Consider the following 15,798-nt stretch of genomic DNA (forward strand, 5'->3'; position numbering starts at 1 on the left):
ATTTTTCCTAGAGCGGTGGCATCTTGGCTCTGACCTTGTAGCAATCCATCCTCACCTCCTAAACCTTCTGTGGAGTGTCTGCAGCAAACAAAACAATGAAAAATGATCTGGAAAAAAACTCAAGTGACTTTTGATAGAAGGGTTTAAAATAGTTTATGCCTGCAGGGGTCTCTGTAGAAACCTTAGAATTGTGTGAAACCAGGGCCAGCAATCACTGCCTTGGGGCTTCATAATTTCTGATACGGGAAATCGGAGACTAAAACACATGACTTGGAGTTCCCACAGAATGTGTGCTGGTTGTCAGAGCGTGGAGGGATCGGTGCAGCGTGGTGGGACGGGGAGGTGCTAGAGAAGCAGGAGGGCGGGCTCCCAGGCTCTGCTCCTGTGGGATTTCTCAGGCAGTGACCACCATCATCTACAGATTTGCACCGAGCGCCTTTCGGTGTGAGCTCGTGCACTAGGTTCTAACTCTTGGTTCCAAGGAAACTTGGATTTAAAAGAGGAGACAGAACAAATGGCGCCTGGGTGGTTCAGTCGGTTAGGCGTCTGCCTTTGGCTCAGGTCCTGGTCTCGGGATCCTGGGATCGAGCCCTGTGTCGGGCTCCCTGCTCAGGGGTGCTGGCAGAACATGTGGCCAGAACATCTGATTCTGCCTGTTATTCTCTCAGACTCAGCTGTGCCCTCCCCCAATTCCTCTGTTGAAACCCTGACCCCAACACCTCAGGATGTGACTGTATCTGGAGAGAGGGCCCTTAAGATAAAATGAGGCCATCGGGGTGGGTCCTTGTAAAGTGTCCTTATAAGAGGAGAGTAGGATCCACAGACATACACCAGGGGCTTGTGTGCACAGAGGAAAATGCCACGTGAGGACATCGTGAAAAGACAGCCATCTGCAAGTCAAGGAGAGAGCCCTCAGAGGAAAACAACCCTGCCAGCACCTTGACCTTGGCCTTCCAGCCTCCAAACTGTGAGGACTCAATTTCTGTTGGTTAAGCCATCCAGGCTGTGGTATTCTGTTAGGGCAGCCCTGGCAAATTAATATAGTGCCCAGCTGCATGATTGATAGAAAGCTCTTTCATCTAGGCCTAGAATAAAGACTTGGTTTTCAGCCTCTCTTGAAATGAAGTGCAGCCCTATGAGGTTCCGGCCAATGGGAGGTAATCAGAAAATTCCTCTGCAACTTTGGGATGTATCTTTAAAGGATGGAGGTGTGTCCTTCATCTTTCCTTCCTCCTTCCTGCTGGCTGGAATGGGAACATTTTAGCCCGAGCTTTAAGTCATCTTGGAGAAAAACTAGAAAAGGATCTGAGTTCCTGACACCCATCAAGAGCTGTTCTAGCCCTGAGCTACCTATATTGACTTGAGAGAAACAGAAAACTCTGTCTTACTCAAGCCACCGTTACTTGGGTTTGGGTTGCTCGCAGTGGAACCTTACCCTGACTAATCCGATGTCCTCTTTATGAGGAATCAAGGGAGAAAACTATCTTTCACGTCTCAGCACTAGGAAAAGTCATGCTTCTTTTGAGAAACTTCGAAAAATCTTAGAACTACTATGACTCAGGTAAGTGATACTATTTTTCCCCCTTGCTTTGCACTGGGGAATTCAGAGCCGAATTTGTAACCTCCGCCCACCAATCACAGCCCTGGGGGCTGTCTCGCTTTCTCCAGTCCCACTCTATCCCTTTCCTTTACATCTTGTGCTGAATTTTTTCAAAATTCTTCATTTTATCCTTTTTCCTCAGAAGTATTTTTGCAAGCAGCCTTGAATCTTTATAAAACAAGGGAGGGCAGACTCAAAACTCTAACTCCTCAGGGGCTGAACGGAATTATTTGGAGAACCGTGTGTGTGTGTGTGTGTGTGTGTGTGTGTGTGTGTGCATACGTGTGTGTGTGGGGGAGAGGGAGAGTGTTATCCTAAGTGACAAGTGGACAATCACCTTCTAGGATTCATTTATCAAGACTGAAGGTTGGACCCTGGAGGTCTGGCCATCAGAACACTTACAGATAGAAGAGAACAGTTCCAGAAGTCAATTGGTATCTATTGGGAGGTCTCTGGAGCTATCAACTTACTTTTTATTTATCTTGTGAATGGGAAGATAGCCACAGCCTGTCCATTTGTGGCCTACTATCACAAGAATCAATCATCTACCTACCATTTTATTTATTTATTTATTTATTTATTTATTTATTTATTTAAGATTTTATTTGAGAGCGAGAGAGATCACAGAGGGAGAGGGAAGAAGGAGAAGCAGACCCTGCTGAGCAGAGAGCCCGATGCGGGGCTCGATCCCAAGACCCTGGGATCATGACCTGAACTGAAGGCAGACGCTTAACCAACTGAGCCACCCAGGGGCCCCTCATGAGGATCTTTTCAGCTTCTTTGCAGGTACGTCTTACACTATTTCTACTTGTGCCTGGTAGGGGATGGTTTGTCCCAGAAGAGGCATCAGGTTCACAGTGGAGGGGCCTGAGCTGGATTCGCCACTCCGGAGGTTGTTTCTGCAGCTAGAAAAGTATTTCTCGGGCAGCAACCCAATTTCTCATTCTTGTCTGTGAAGGGCATTGTGCAAGATTTCAGTGTGAAGGTGAGCCCATTTTTAATGCAATCTCTTCTATCAGAGAATTAAAATGAAAACCCGGGAGACGTCTGAATATAGGCCATCCTCAAGTTCAGCTTTATCGATTGCTAATCGCATCTTATCTCCAGTTCGCAAAGAACGATCCCAGAGGGTCACCTGGACCTGCCCAGATTTCAGCTCGGCCGGGGCTTGATTCAGGCTGGAAGTGAAGTTCTCACTTCCGTTTCCCCTACAAAAGGACGACACACTTCAGCTCTCGGGAGTGCGATTTCTTCTCACTGGGGAGCCCCTTCAGTGTGGCATGACGCTGGAGAGAATAACATACCAGCACCTAAATAGCCATGAAGAAACAGAACTCATTTACTCTAAAGCATCGGGCCATGGGTAAGTTGGGTGAAGGTTAAGATTATAAGTGGTCTGTACTTCTCCTTAGAGAGAATGATCCTTAACATATTTGCTGTTGTTGCTGTTTCTATCATTTGCATCTGTAGAAAAAAATAAGCTTATATCTCCATGTTGTTCAGCCACGTAGATGCCCACATGAATGACCAAACGGGGCAAAGCTCACCAAAGAAATGCGATGCAGGTTAGGAATTACCTAGACGGCCCAGAGGGGCTGAGAGTGGGAATACAGATTCATAAACACATCTGCTGAGCTTAAGAAGTGAGGTTGGGTGGGTGTATCAGGAATGTTAAAAATATCACACGCCAAGAAAGTTTGCAAAAAGGCACTAATGTAACGTGTAATGTCTAGACTGTGTGGGAGGCATTCGTCTATAGGCTGGGGATGGTAACTCTGAGGCAACTGTAGGGTGCACAGTGCCCGGTAGAGACCTGGGGATCGATACATGGCAACCCTCTTCCCTCCTGCCATGAATCTCACCTCTGTGACTAACTGGTGGTGTGACCTTAGGCAAACCAATGGGAATGCTGGAATGGCCAAAGAACATACACTACGTGTGATCTGTAAGGCACCTGGTCCTGGCACCCCTCACTGCATTTTAGGCCCCAGCAGCCCTTAAAATCCATGTCATCGTGAAGCAGAACTTCTTTCTTCCTTGCAATGCTTTATGGTGGGACCACCTTCCTGACCAAGAAGTTCTGTTATTTGGTTTGTCGTATGGACATGGACAGATCACAAGAGACAAGCTGCATTCAAAGTCCTCTGAGACCATGTAGGATAGGAACTTTAGGCTCCAAGAGAAGCAGCCCCTGAATTTCAGGGTTGAAGGGCCCCAGTCCACTGAGACCACCCCACCCTCATTTGACGGACGAGTCCCTGGGATGAAGGGGTATGCTGAAGAAAAGTCACAGGGTGAGGCTGGGCCCGAGTTCCCTCCCACTTTACTCCCAGCTCGAGGCTCTTTTCTCCATTTCACACTGCCTCCCTTCCTTACTCCTAAAAAATAAGTATGCTAAATAAAAATATAAGTGTGCGTTATGCCCAATTCACCAGCTCTATTTGTAATAAATTTGACCTATCAAACCCCAAATGCTAGCTATGGCAAACACTAAGCATTTAATTGACATAATTGTGCTTAATTTTCTTGAACCTACAACTGATTCCTGGTGGTTTGGATGGCCCATATTTCCAGGACAAGGTGATCAGAACATCTGTTCTTAGTTGCCTTCTTTCCCTTTTCTCTGAGTCTGCTGCAGACGGAACGTTTGTGTCCCTCTGAAATTCATGTTGAAGTCCTACTCCCCAGGGTGCGGGTGTTAGGGGGTGGGGCCTTCGGGAGGTGATTAGGTCATGGTGGCAGAGCCCTCGTGATTGGGATGAGTGTTCTTACAAAAGAGCCTCCAGAGAGCTAGCTTGCCCCTTCTGCCACGTGAGGACACAGTAAACAAAATGGCCATTTATGAACCAGGAAGTGGATTCCATCACCTGTCACTTGACCTTGGACTTCTCAGCCTCTAGAACTGTTAGAAATACATTTCTGTTGTTTCTAAGTTATTCGTGCTACAGCATTCTTGTTATAACATCCAGGACAGCTTTGAAGCGGAAATGAAGAGCAGATTTGGGGGTATGTGGATAGCAGGGGCCACTGTGAGGCCTTCTTTCCTCTCTCTCTGTGGGTAAGATCTCCAAGGTGCCAGGTACAAATTTAAAAATGAAATGTGGGGCTGATATCAATGGATGCCGGGACTTCAAACGCAGGTGAAGAAGAAAGACTTGCTCTTTAGCATCTCTGTCCGAGGAACAAGTACTGAAATCTTGCCCGGGCTTCATGTGGGGGGAGGGGACAACCAAGCCGCACCATGGCCAAAACGAGGGCTTGAGATTTGACGTGCACTTCATTGCCTGATGCTGCCCCGATTCCCATCACTGAGGATAATCTTGCCCTAGCTACTTCTAAGATGCACGTCTAGGGGCCATCGTAGAAGACGAATTAAGCCCTTTACAATAATAAACGTTCTTGATACTGACTTTAGCAAGAACTGAAATAGGAGGGGGGTTATTTCCAGACTCCAGCATTCAGTGTTCAAAGGCCAGGAGAACCTCAGGGGAAGAAAACGGACCATAAAACAGCATCGGCTTTAAACAGGGACTGTCTGCTTCTCCTCCTACCTCTGTCCTCTTTCACTATTGAAGCATTAAAAATACTCTCTTTGACAAAGATGGCATGTTTTACTTTACCAATTAGGTTTCCTTGGGAACCACTGAAAAGGTGTGTGTGCCTGTACAGTGTGTGTGTGTGGGGGGAGGCTCTGAGAGAGAGAAGAATCTTGAAGTGCCTTACCTAATGAAGGAATTGCTGGAGAAGGGATTAATAGATAAAGACCCATTTCTGCTCCAGAACAGTCTTTTACAACATTATTGCTGTTATAAAATTAACTGAGATAATTCATGAAAGTCACTTAAAATGGTGTTTGGTACATAGTGAACACTCATGAAAAAAAATACTAATAACCAACATTTACTGAGTGTTTAGGAAGATAATTTCTTCAAAGACCTCTAGGAGAAAGAAGTTTGACTAAGTGAATTATGATGCTTCCAGCAATAAAATTCTATAATTCAATTAGTTGACATAAAAGTAGAAACTGTAATAATTGTGTTCCTCCATCTACTCATTCATCCAACATTTACTGAGTGTTCATTGACGGCAGTGATGTCAACAATCTAATTTATTTTCCTTTTAGGTAAGATGACTAAATAGAAGGCCTTTATAAATAGGATGAAAGGGAAAATTCCACGGCTCTACGGAGAAAATGCTATTTTATTTCAGTAGGTAGGCTGTAAGTAGACTTTCTATCAGAAACAGAGCTTCCGAGCAGATGGCAAGACTCATAATATTGTGACACCTTGATTCTGTGTTTTGTGCAGAGCTAAAAACAATAGCAGAGTTGGAACTCTCGAAGGTAAAGTTGCCAAAAATGCACCGTCACATTTTATTACGGTGAAGGTCTCTGAAATCAACGACTATTTGGCAAGTAAAAGGTATCTCCCAAGAAACATTCTACAGTGCTCTCCATTTTGTAAACTCAGATCACACCAGTGCTTTACAAAGGAAATCTATTCAAAAATGAGATATTTAGGGGCCCCTGGGTGGCTGAATCGGTTGAGCATCCGACTCTTGATTTCGGCTCAGGTCATGATCTCAGGGTTGTGGGACACGAGTCCTGCCTCGGGCTCTACACTCAGTGCGGAGTCTGCTTGAGATTCTCTCTCTTCCTCTCCCTCTGCCTCTCCGCCCCCCCCATAAATAAATAAAAAATTTAAAGAATGAGATATTTTAAAAAGATAATTACCATATGATTAGTGTATTAGTCTGCTTGGGCTGCCTTTACAAAATGCCGTAGACTAGGTGGCTTAAAAAGAAGTGGAAATAGCGATAGAAATTTATGATAAACTCCCACCCATAAATACCATCTGGCTCAGGGATGGATGGTAAGTGATTCTCTTCTCCATTTTTCCTTAAATTAATTGGTCCATTAGTGGGGTCAACATACTGGTGGCCCACTTCATTGTATCTATTACAGAAATAGAACATCATGCTTGAAATTGGCATATGAAAAAGATCGACCTATAAAAATATTCACTACTGGGTTGTGGATCATTTCGGTCTCACAGACCCAAAAATCTGTACTCAAAATCTCTAAGTGACACAAGAAAAAATAAATTTGAGGGACACCAGAGCCATAGGTCAGGATTTGCCAAAGTAAGGTGTGTTGTGATTCATTTTGAAAGCAAACTCAGAGTTCTGGGACAGGTCAGCTAAGGGCGCTATGGCTAAGGGAAACCTCATTTGCCATTTGCTAGGTTTTTCTCTTTGAAAAGGGAATGAAAACAGGAGTGTCTGGAAGAAGAAAAACTGTTAGATCCCAATGATGGAAAACCAGAGAGCTGCATTTGGGAAAAACTGTTATTTACTCAACTCAAAGATGAGTCTGTATTGACTGTTAATAATGAACAGAATGTTTGTGTCCTTGCAAAATTCATACATTGAAGCCCTAACTCCTAGTGAGACTGTGTTTGCAGATGGGACCTCGAAGGAGGTACTTAATGTTAAATGAGGTCAAAGGAGTGGGTCTCTAATATGACAACATTAATGTTCTTGTAGGAAGAGACATCAGAGCGTGCCCCCCACCCTGCCTTATGTGTACAAGCAAGGCCATGTGAGGACATAGAGAGAAGGCAGCCACCTGCAAGCCAGGAAGAGAGCCCTCGCCAGGAAGTGAATCAGCCAGAACATTGATCTTGGACTTAGAGCTTCTAGAACTGTGAGAAAATAAATTTCTGTGGTTTTAGCCACCCAGACTATGGTATTTGGTTATGGTAGCCCAAGCAGACTTAAACACACTGACAATATGAATATTTATCTTTTAAAAATATCTCATTTTTTTCAATACTTTTTTTGGAAGTAAACCATTGTGTTCACTGGCTGTAATTTATTTTGAGATCACCTTTTTTTCACTCATTCTTTTGAGTCTTTGAAAAATTCCTTTACTCTTGTTCTCTTAGCTTCTCAATGCCTTTGCATTTATATATGTTTCTATTTTTACCAATATACCGCATTCTCTCCACTCTGGTTTTTTATCTTCTTTGTTTCTATCACTTTTTTCTAAGAGATAAGTCAAAAAGAGGTAAGTCAGAGCATCTTCTTTTTGGAGGGGTACACACCACCTGAGACATTTGTATTGCCGTCTGTGTAGACATCCTGAACCAACAGAGCTAACGTTTACGTAGCAAACACATTTTTTAAAAAGTGATAAATCTCTGCCCATCTAGTGGTAGGAAATAATTCACTCCCCTTATAAAACCATCATATGGTTTGTTTTACATATAGATGGAAAAATTAAAAAACAACCACCCAAACATCAAGAATTTAACATATGAAAAATGAAATAAGCTTTCACTCAGTAGTGGCAACCTGAAAAAACGTTAATCTGCTTCTACATGACTTTGAATTGAAATCAAGGTTTCAAAGGATCTCGCTGTGAGTGATGGAGCTGTCTGGACCTAAGTTCTCCGAAAGCCAAGAAACCATTTTATTGCAATATAAAATGGCATCTGAAGGGCCTGGTGGAATGCAATTGCTCTTCACTTTGCATTTTGCCCAAATAATTCCGAGGTGCAACCAACGGACAAGATGGATTGCTTTCTGTATTGCTGTTGTAAATGGTTTTTTTGTACCGTGTTCATGGGTTTCGCGTCAATCTTGCCGATACAAATCATAAAGGGTTTGTAACATAAAAGCTACTGGAGAATCATAAAAAATAATTCAAAAATCATTCCCATTATTTTATTATCAAATGGATTAGAATTACTCATAAGAACAGTAAAATTAATGTCAGTATTTTTTTTCTGGGGAGGTAATAGAGTTTTTCCTTTTTATTAATAGTCAGCCCTTAATGTACTCTGCGTGCATGATTAATAGACGTTCTTCAAACTCTTTCAGAAAGCACAATGACAAATGGTGTTATTAACAGAAGATTCTCAGTGAATATATAATTCTTTGTCAATATTCAAATTTAGTCAGAAACTCGAGTCTGATCTTAATTTCATTTTACAATGTGTTTGAAAGGCCTCTGGCTGCATCTTAAGCACTTTGTAATTATTGTTCGGGTCATCAGATACACAAACTGGGTCTCAACTTTTCCATCGGAAAATATATGTGTAGGTTTGAAAAAAAAAAAAAAAGTTCTCTCTTCCAGAAACAGCACGAACTCCTGCAATAAGGTCTGTTAGGTAAGACACTATAATTTCTACTTTCCAAAAAAGATAGTTTGTATTGGGTTTTCTCCAATACTAATGAGTTTCTTTTCTGAGGCGATCATAGTTCCAACATGGCGTGGGCCTTGAAAAGTCCAGTCGGGTGGAGAACCTTTGGATGTTCTTTTCCTTTCACTATCGGGCCTCTGCATCTCCCCCTCTGGCCCCTCCCCAAGCTTTGGCAGCGTCAGGCACACAGACACATCCCACTTTCCACCAAAGCCTGCATTTCTTGGGGGCCAGAATCCTCTTATTATGCTTTACACCTGTTCCAAGAGGTTGAATAATCTCAACAATCGGGGGAAATGCGGTCCTTGGCTCTTTTTAAACTTTCAAAATGGTGAACCTGGCTGTTAGACCTTAGTCACTGAGGAAAGATACTTGCTCTTTGAATCAAACAGGAAGGTTCGAGGTTCATAACCCCCCGTTAAACCTCACTAGTGCCGAGAACATAAACGTTTGCTAACTAAGGGTAATATTTTAGGAAGACATCATGGGCATTCTAGGTACCATCTGCTTCAATAATCTTGGAAATCCCTATCAGAGCTAACGTTTTGGACCAAAATTTATTATGAAGTCTCCCAATGGAGCTCCAAACCCAAAGAACAACAAGAACAACCCGTAATAAACTGCTGCTTTACTAATGATGCCGCCTTTTTTTTTTTTTTTAAACCACCCTCCAAGATCCAAATTTAATGGAAAGGAGATATTTTTTATGCATTTTATCTTATTTTTTTAGAGCAATCTAAAATCACAGTCGCTTCCATCATCTTTCTCTACTCCTTCTTAGTCACATAATACTGAAACGTTTCCATCAGCTCTATGAGGCTTTATGAAAGCAGAACTTAAAAACTCTCCTGAGCTTAGGGAATGGCCAGTGCTCGACTGGGGAGAAATAAATCAGGGCTGAGTTCCCAAAAGGAGAAAGGAAGGGCTTAACGCATTAAGGTGACACTTAAGTGTACAGCCAGCAAGTAAGAAAAAAAGCATGCATTTTATACATTCTCCGTCTGTTTATATCTTTTTCTCCTAGGAATGTGATTTTCTTATAGAAATCTGTTTGTCCACTGGTGTACCAGTGCAACTTTTCACCAAAGCAAGGACAATTCTGATTTCCCTAAGGACAGAGCGAAATTTTAGAGGCAAAATGAAATAAAACCTGCAACATATTAAAAAAAAAAACAAACAACCACCCAGCTCCCGATACATGAACATGTAGGACACAATAAAAAAAAAAGTCAGACTTTCAGATTGCAGAATCTAAGATGTTTGCAAGGCATTGCCCCTTCTGCCCTGTCACCGTGAATGTGTATTTAAACGGTTCGTTCTGCCGTGTCGTGCACTGAGCACTGACATGCATCAAGGTTGGGCAGTTTCATGCAGCAAGCTGCCTAAGTGCCGTCACCCGGCTGCCTAGATCGGCAGAAGGAAAGTGTACGAAAATGCTGGACGGGACAGACTGTTTCTTTCAATTGTCTTCCGAACCTGGATAAAGTCCCAACACTGAAAATTGGGAGGCTCGGCAAATTCTCTGCGGCAGCTCGAATCCATTCTGCATTAGAATGACTGCCCTGTGTCAGCAGTCACCGGGAGGAGAGAATTAGCACGAAGCCGTTTACAAATCAAATTATTTCTTGGTTCCAGAGAACGTACAAATGAAGCAAAAAACCTCCTGCAAGGGGGCTCCCTCTGTGAAAGAGACTATTTTAAAGTGTTCTTCATTGCCAGCGTCAAGTCTGCACTGGAGAAAGCTCCCAGAGATGAGGTGTCAATGTAAAATTAGTTCCCTTGTAAGTAGGGATTTTGAAACAGCAGGTTAATTACACGAGACAGGCTCAAGTCTCCGGAGAACACCAGGAATGTGTGCGTGGTGCACGGGGCTCAGAATTTCCATTAATAAAGTCAGGATGCACACCTCATTCTTCATGTAGCGTGATAAACATACAACTCGGAACGAGATGAAACTAACACCGGAAAGGCACTGAATCGTTTCTGGGGAAGCTGACGTGCTGACGTTACCTCTTTAGTCTGATTCTGGAACCCTAGCCCTAACGTACCCCATCACCCAGTGTCCTCAGCCTGCCAACCTCAGGATCGCCTCCACCTTCCTTTCTAAGTCCAGATCTGCTCAATGCCACCTCAGACCTGGCTCTCAGATCCAGCCATTGCCGTCCATGTCACAGCCAATACTTGGTCTAAGGCCTTGTCACCTGGGCTACTTGATAGATACCATTTTTTAAGTTTTACTAAGTTCAGCTAATCATAGCAAACACCCAGGCAGTGTTTCCTATGTGCCAAGAACTGTTCTAAGAGCATTCTATTCTCACCGCAATGCTATGAAATAGGGTTATTATCCACGTTTCACAGAGAAGGGCAATGGAGAACAGAGAGGTTAAGGTGACCAATGTCACAGAGCAGATAGGTGGTGGATCTGGGGTTTGGATTCATGTGGTCTGCCTCCAGCGTCTTTGATCTTAAACCACTAAAGCATACTGATTCTGTTTTAATTTAACCTATTATTATTTTTATTGTTGTGGCGTTTTTTGGAATAGGGAATACGGTTAACTGGTTTAAAATTTAAAAGCTGTAGAAAGCTGCATACTGGAAAGACTCTTTGCTACTCTGGTTCCCCATCACCCAGGTCCTGGTTCAGGAGGTAGTCAGCATGACCAATTTTTTCAGTAGCATCCCAAGCAAATACGTATGTTATTTCCCTCCATTTCCTCCCCTCATACACATATCCTAGACTGGGTACGATTTGGCAGTATGCCCTTTTTCACTGAACATATATTGAAAATCATTCCATATTAATACAAGAAGAGCTCTTTCTTTCTTTCTTTCTTTCTTTCTTTCTTTCTTTCTTTCTTTCTTTCTTTCTTTCTTTCTTTCTTTTTTCAAGACTGCAGATGGTCTAGGGGTGGGCAAATTTTTCCTGTAAAGGGCCAGATAGTAAATATTTTAGGCTTTGTGGTCCATATGGTCTCTGTCACATATGCTGCTACAGCTTTTTTTTTTTTAACTTTTAAAAATATAAAAACATTCTTGTCTCACGGGTTGAATTAAAACAGGCTGCAGGCCAGATTTGGCCATGGATCATACTCTGCTGATCCTTGAACCGGGAGGCTCTTCCCTTGCCACCCTGTATCCAGTCTTCCCTCACTCTGGCCCCTTCTTAAGCATCCTGAAAGCACTGTCTTCCTCTCTTCTAAATCTGACACTGCCAGTGCTTCCTCTAAACCCTTTGTGGCTCTCCACTCCCAACACGGTGAAGTCCAGACTGCTTGTGGAGCCTACGATGCCCTTCACAATCCACCCTCATGTCTACTGCACTGGTCCGTGCCGCCATCTGCTCTTAGCCTCAACTCCTGCGGTGACGCTGTTGCCCCACTATTGGTCTACAACCCTCTTGCCCCAAATTCACTCTCCACATGGCAGTGCAGCCCTAGGGATGTGTTTAGAAGTGCAGCTCACATCTGGGAACCTCCAGTGACTTGTTGCTGCCCTAGAAAGAAGCAAACTTCCTTATTATGGTCTACAAGGTGAGCCAGCTCTGCTTGGCCCTCCTGTCCCAGCTCATTGTCACCGTCCTCCCTCCCTCTGCTCCCCACCCACCAGGCACATGAACTTTTCTATTCCTCAAATAATTCCAACTCATTTCTGCCTCTGTGGGTGCTGTTTCTTTAGGCTGCCTCCTTGGAGTTCAGCCTCAGCTCAAATGCCACTTCCTCCGTGAGGCCTCCTGGCAGCTCCCAACCTACAGGGTTCCTCCACTAGTCCTCGCCGCACCACCATACTGAGTTTTCTTCTTGGCCCTTGTGGTCATCTATATCTTGGTTTGTATTTGCAAATTCTCTGCTCTGCTAGAACGTGTGGCTGTCTCCCGTGCCCAGCACGGTGCCTGACACATATTAGATGAACACCTAAAATTTTTCTGATTTAAGAGTTGCAGAGTTTCAGCCCCATTTACCTTTCCTAGTGGATCTCTCCTCACTCCTCACCTTCTCCTTCATTAGACATGAACTTCCCTCTTAAGGTTTTACACCTTTGCACTTGTCATCTCCTTCTCTGAGCAACGAACTCCTACTTATCCATCAACACCCAGTCAAATGTTACCTCTTCCATGAAGCTTTTACACTTTCTCTTCTGAGTGTCAACTTTTTCCTCTAGCGGGCTCCCGGGCACACTTTGCACAGAGCTCTGTGGTCACACTGGGCTATAATTATTTACTTACCACAAATGTTAATTTGTTTATTATATCCTGAATACCCCCAGACATTATATATATATATACACTTACATATGAATATATATATTCATATCTGTTTATGTGTGTGTGTCCATCTATCGCCATCTCTATCTATATGTATTATATTTTCATTTTACCTAAATGAGCTCCTTCAGGGAAGGAACACCTTGGCTGGGATTATACGGTAAGTGTGGGCACAAAATAATATAAATAGCAGCATTTAGCTCTGTGCTAAGCACTTTCCATACATTTTCTCATGTAACTCTCCTAATAACCCAAACGAGGCTGGCACCATTATTATCTATAATTTGTCGATGGGGAGACTGAAGTGAGATTAGGTAACTCCCTCCTGGCGGATCCACCCTTCCCCACCAGGCCGACCTGCCGCCAGTGGGGGGCGCTCTTTGGAGATCTGTTTGCCCTTGAGGTGGTGCACAAATCTGTCCCGTTTCCCTGAGACCTCGGGACACAGCTCTGCTCAGAGAGGGGTCAGGTGGGACTCTCTCACTCCCCTGCAGCAAGGTGCTCCCTTGCGGGGGGCACAGATGTCTCTCTGCCAGCCAGATGGAGAGGCACGGTGAGGACGCTGCCCTCCGCACACCTGTGACTGTGCCACCCCCAAGGGCAGCCAGATGTCCTTGGGGCCCGCCTCCTGCCGCCACATGCTGCTTATCCATGTGGACATAAGCTGCTCTGCCAGCTTACCCTTGAGCTAATGCGAAGGGACCACAGGGCTCTGGGCGGAAGGGTGGGAGCCTAGAAGGCAGAGGAGACAGGGCAGAAGGAGCTCCCTTTCTTGACCATTTCCTTTAGTTATTTCTTTTCCGGCGTTACTGAAGGGTAATTGACAAATAAAATCATATCTACTGAAGGTGTACGACGCGGTCGTTTGGTGTATATATTTTGGGAAAAGCACAGCAAAGGGAGCCATTGACAAAACGAAAGGCAATCTACGGAATGAGAGAAAACACTTTGCCAAGCCATATATCTAATAGGGGGTTACTATCCAAAATATAGAAGGAGCCCCTACAATGCAATAGCAAAATAAATAAATAAATGACCGGATTAAAAAATGGGCCAAGGACCTGCATAGAGATTTTTCCAAAGGTGACGTACAAACGTCCAACAGGTACATGAAAGGCTCCTTGGCAGAGTGGATCCTGGCGTAAAGGAGAAGAGGGTGCTGGAATGGGTTTGTGGTAGTCTGGCTTCTATTTGCGGGCACCGTGTAACTTTTCAGCTCATTGGGAAAATTCTGTCTAGAGAAGTAGGTCACACACTTTACAGCACTGCTATTCAAAGTGTGGTCCTCGGATCAGCAGCGGCAGAACCATCTGGGGGCTCGCTAGCTTTGCAGACTCTGGGACCCGCTCCAGACCTGAGACATCCGATTCTGAATTTTAACATGATCCCCCAGGGGCTTTGTACGCACACTGGAGTTCGAGAAACACAGACTGAGGGTACCTCAACGTGAGTTGGGTCGGGCTCTATGCCTTAGAGATCCTGATACATCCGGTGGGGAGGTGATCCAGAAATGTGGCAAGCATCACCTACTTTTGGGTGGTTCTGCTTCCTTTTGCGAGCAGCTGTGGTCCACAGGCAGTGCCGGGTGGTGGCAACAGTCCAGGCACCGTATTTAGACGGAGCGGGGATTGAATCTCAGCTCGACTCCCTACCAGCTAGGTCATCCTGATTAAGCGCTTCATCTTGTCACGCTTTAGCTTTCTCAGCTCTAAAATGGAGAAAGTAAAAGGCCCACACCTTCGGCTGTGAGGTTTAAAGGCAATATATGTAAAGCGCCCAGTAGCAAGTCTGCGGCACAGAGCACGTGGAAGGTTGAGTATTATAACTATTAGATCAAATCGCTATCTGTTGGTTGCACCACCGATGGGCAGAATGGGCCAGAGTATTGATTAATTTCAATTGCGGAGACAGGGAAGGCCAAAGGGGATTAATCGAGGTGTGATGGCTGTAGTTGCTTGGTTACTTACCCTTGATCTTAAAGACACAGAGAAAGAATTAGACTGCAACAGCCATCGAACTTTATCATTTACTAAGAATCACCGGGAAGTGAGTTTCAAATGCGGATACCTGGAAGCTGTTAACCCAAGATCCTGCTTCATAATTTCTGGAATATGGCCCAGCGATCTGCACTTTGATCTCGGGGAGATGAAATGCACGAGGCCGCCCATCTCAGTAGAGAAACAGCGGCTTAGAGAATGTGTGAATTCATTCACTACACGAAGAACTCGACGCACACGGGGCCCTTTGCTGGTACTGAGCAACAGACACAAAGAGAACCGACTCTGCCGGGTGTCTGCCGCGCGGGAACGTGCCCTCCGAGGAGAACGGAAGGTCTGTGCTGCTGTGTTAGGACGTCAAGCGGAGCAGCGGCCCGGAAGAGCAAGGGGAAAGGCCGTACCTGGGCTTCCGCGGCTTCAATGGTGTGGGAGAGATTCCCATTCTGCACAGGTTCTGACGCATCGCTGGGGGGCGTCATTTCCACCTCCGTGCTCGTGCTGTTTGGGAGCTCGATCTTCTCTGTGGTACAGCGTAGACACACACAGAGAAAGCAAATGCAGTCAGTGGGGGGTAAGAGCCATATTGCAAGGAACGTTCTAAAATGCTGGGTTAAAGAAGACCGTGGTCTTGGAGGGGCGGTAAGGCCCAGGGCTGGGGTGGCGGCAAATGGCACAGGATTTTTTACCATTCTCCCCAATACCTTTCAGCGCTTTCAGTCCTCCTCCTCTCTTTAA

The 15,798-nt window shown here is 44.6% G+C and overlaps 1 protein-coding gene across 1 annotated transcript in view; it reads right to left on the minus strand.

The window, feature by feature from the left end:
- Window positions 1–15,798, minus strand: part of SLC24A2 (solute carrier family 24 member 2) — a 235,685-nt gene that overhangs the window by 25,101 nt on the left and 194,786 nt on the right. The window contains exon 7 of the mRNA XM_026506459.4: window positions 15,465–15,583. Coding sequence (XP_026362244.3) covers window positions 15,465–15,583 — 119 coding nt within the window. The remainder of the gene's footprint in view (window positions 1–15,464; window positions 15,584–15,798) is intronic.

This window comes from Ursus arctos, unplaced genomic scaffold (assembly GCF_023065955.2).
Source record: "Ursus arctos isolate Adak ecotype North America unplaced genomic scaffold, UrsArc2.0 scaffold_18, whole genome shotgun sequence".
NCBI lineage: Eukaryota > Metazoa > Chordata > Mammalia > Carnivora > Ursidae > Ursus > Ursus arctos.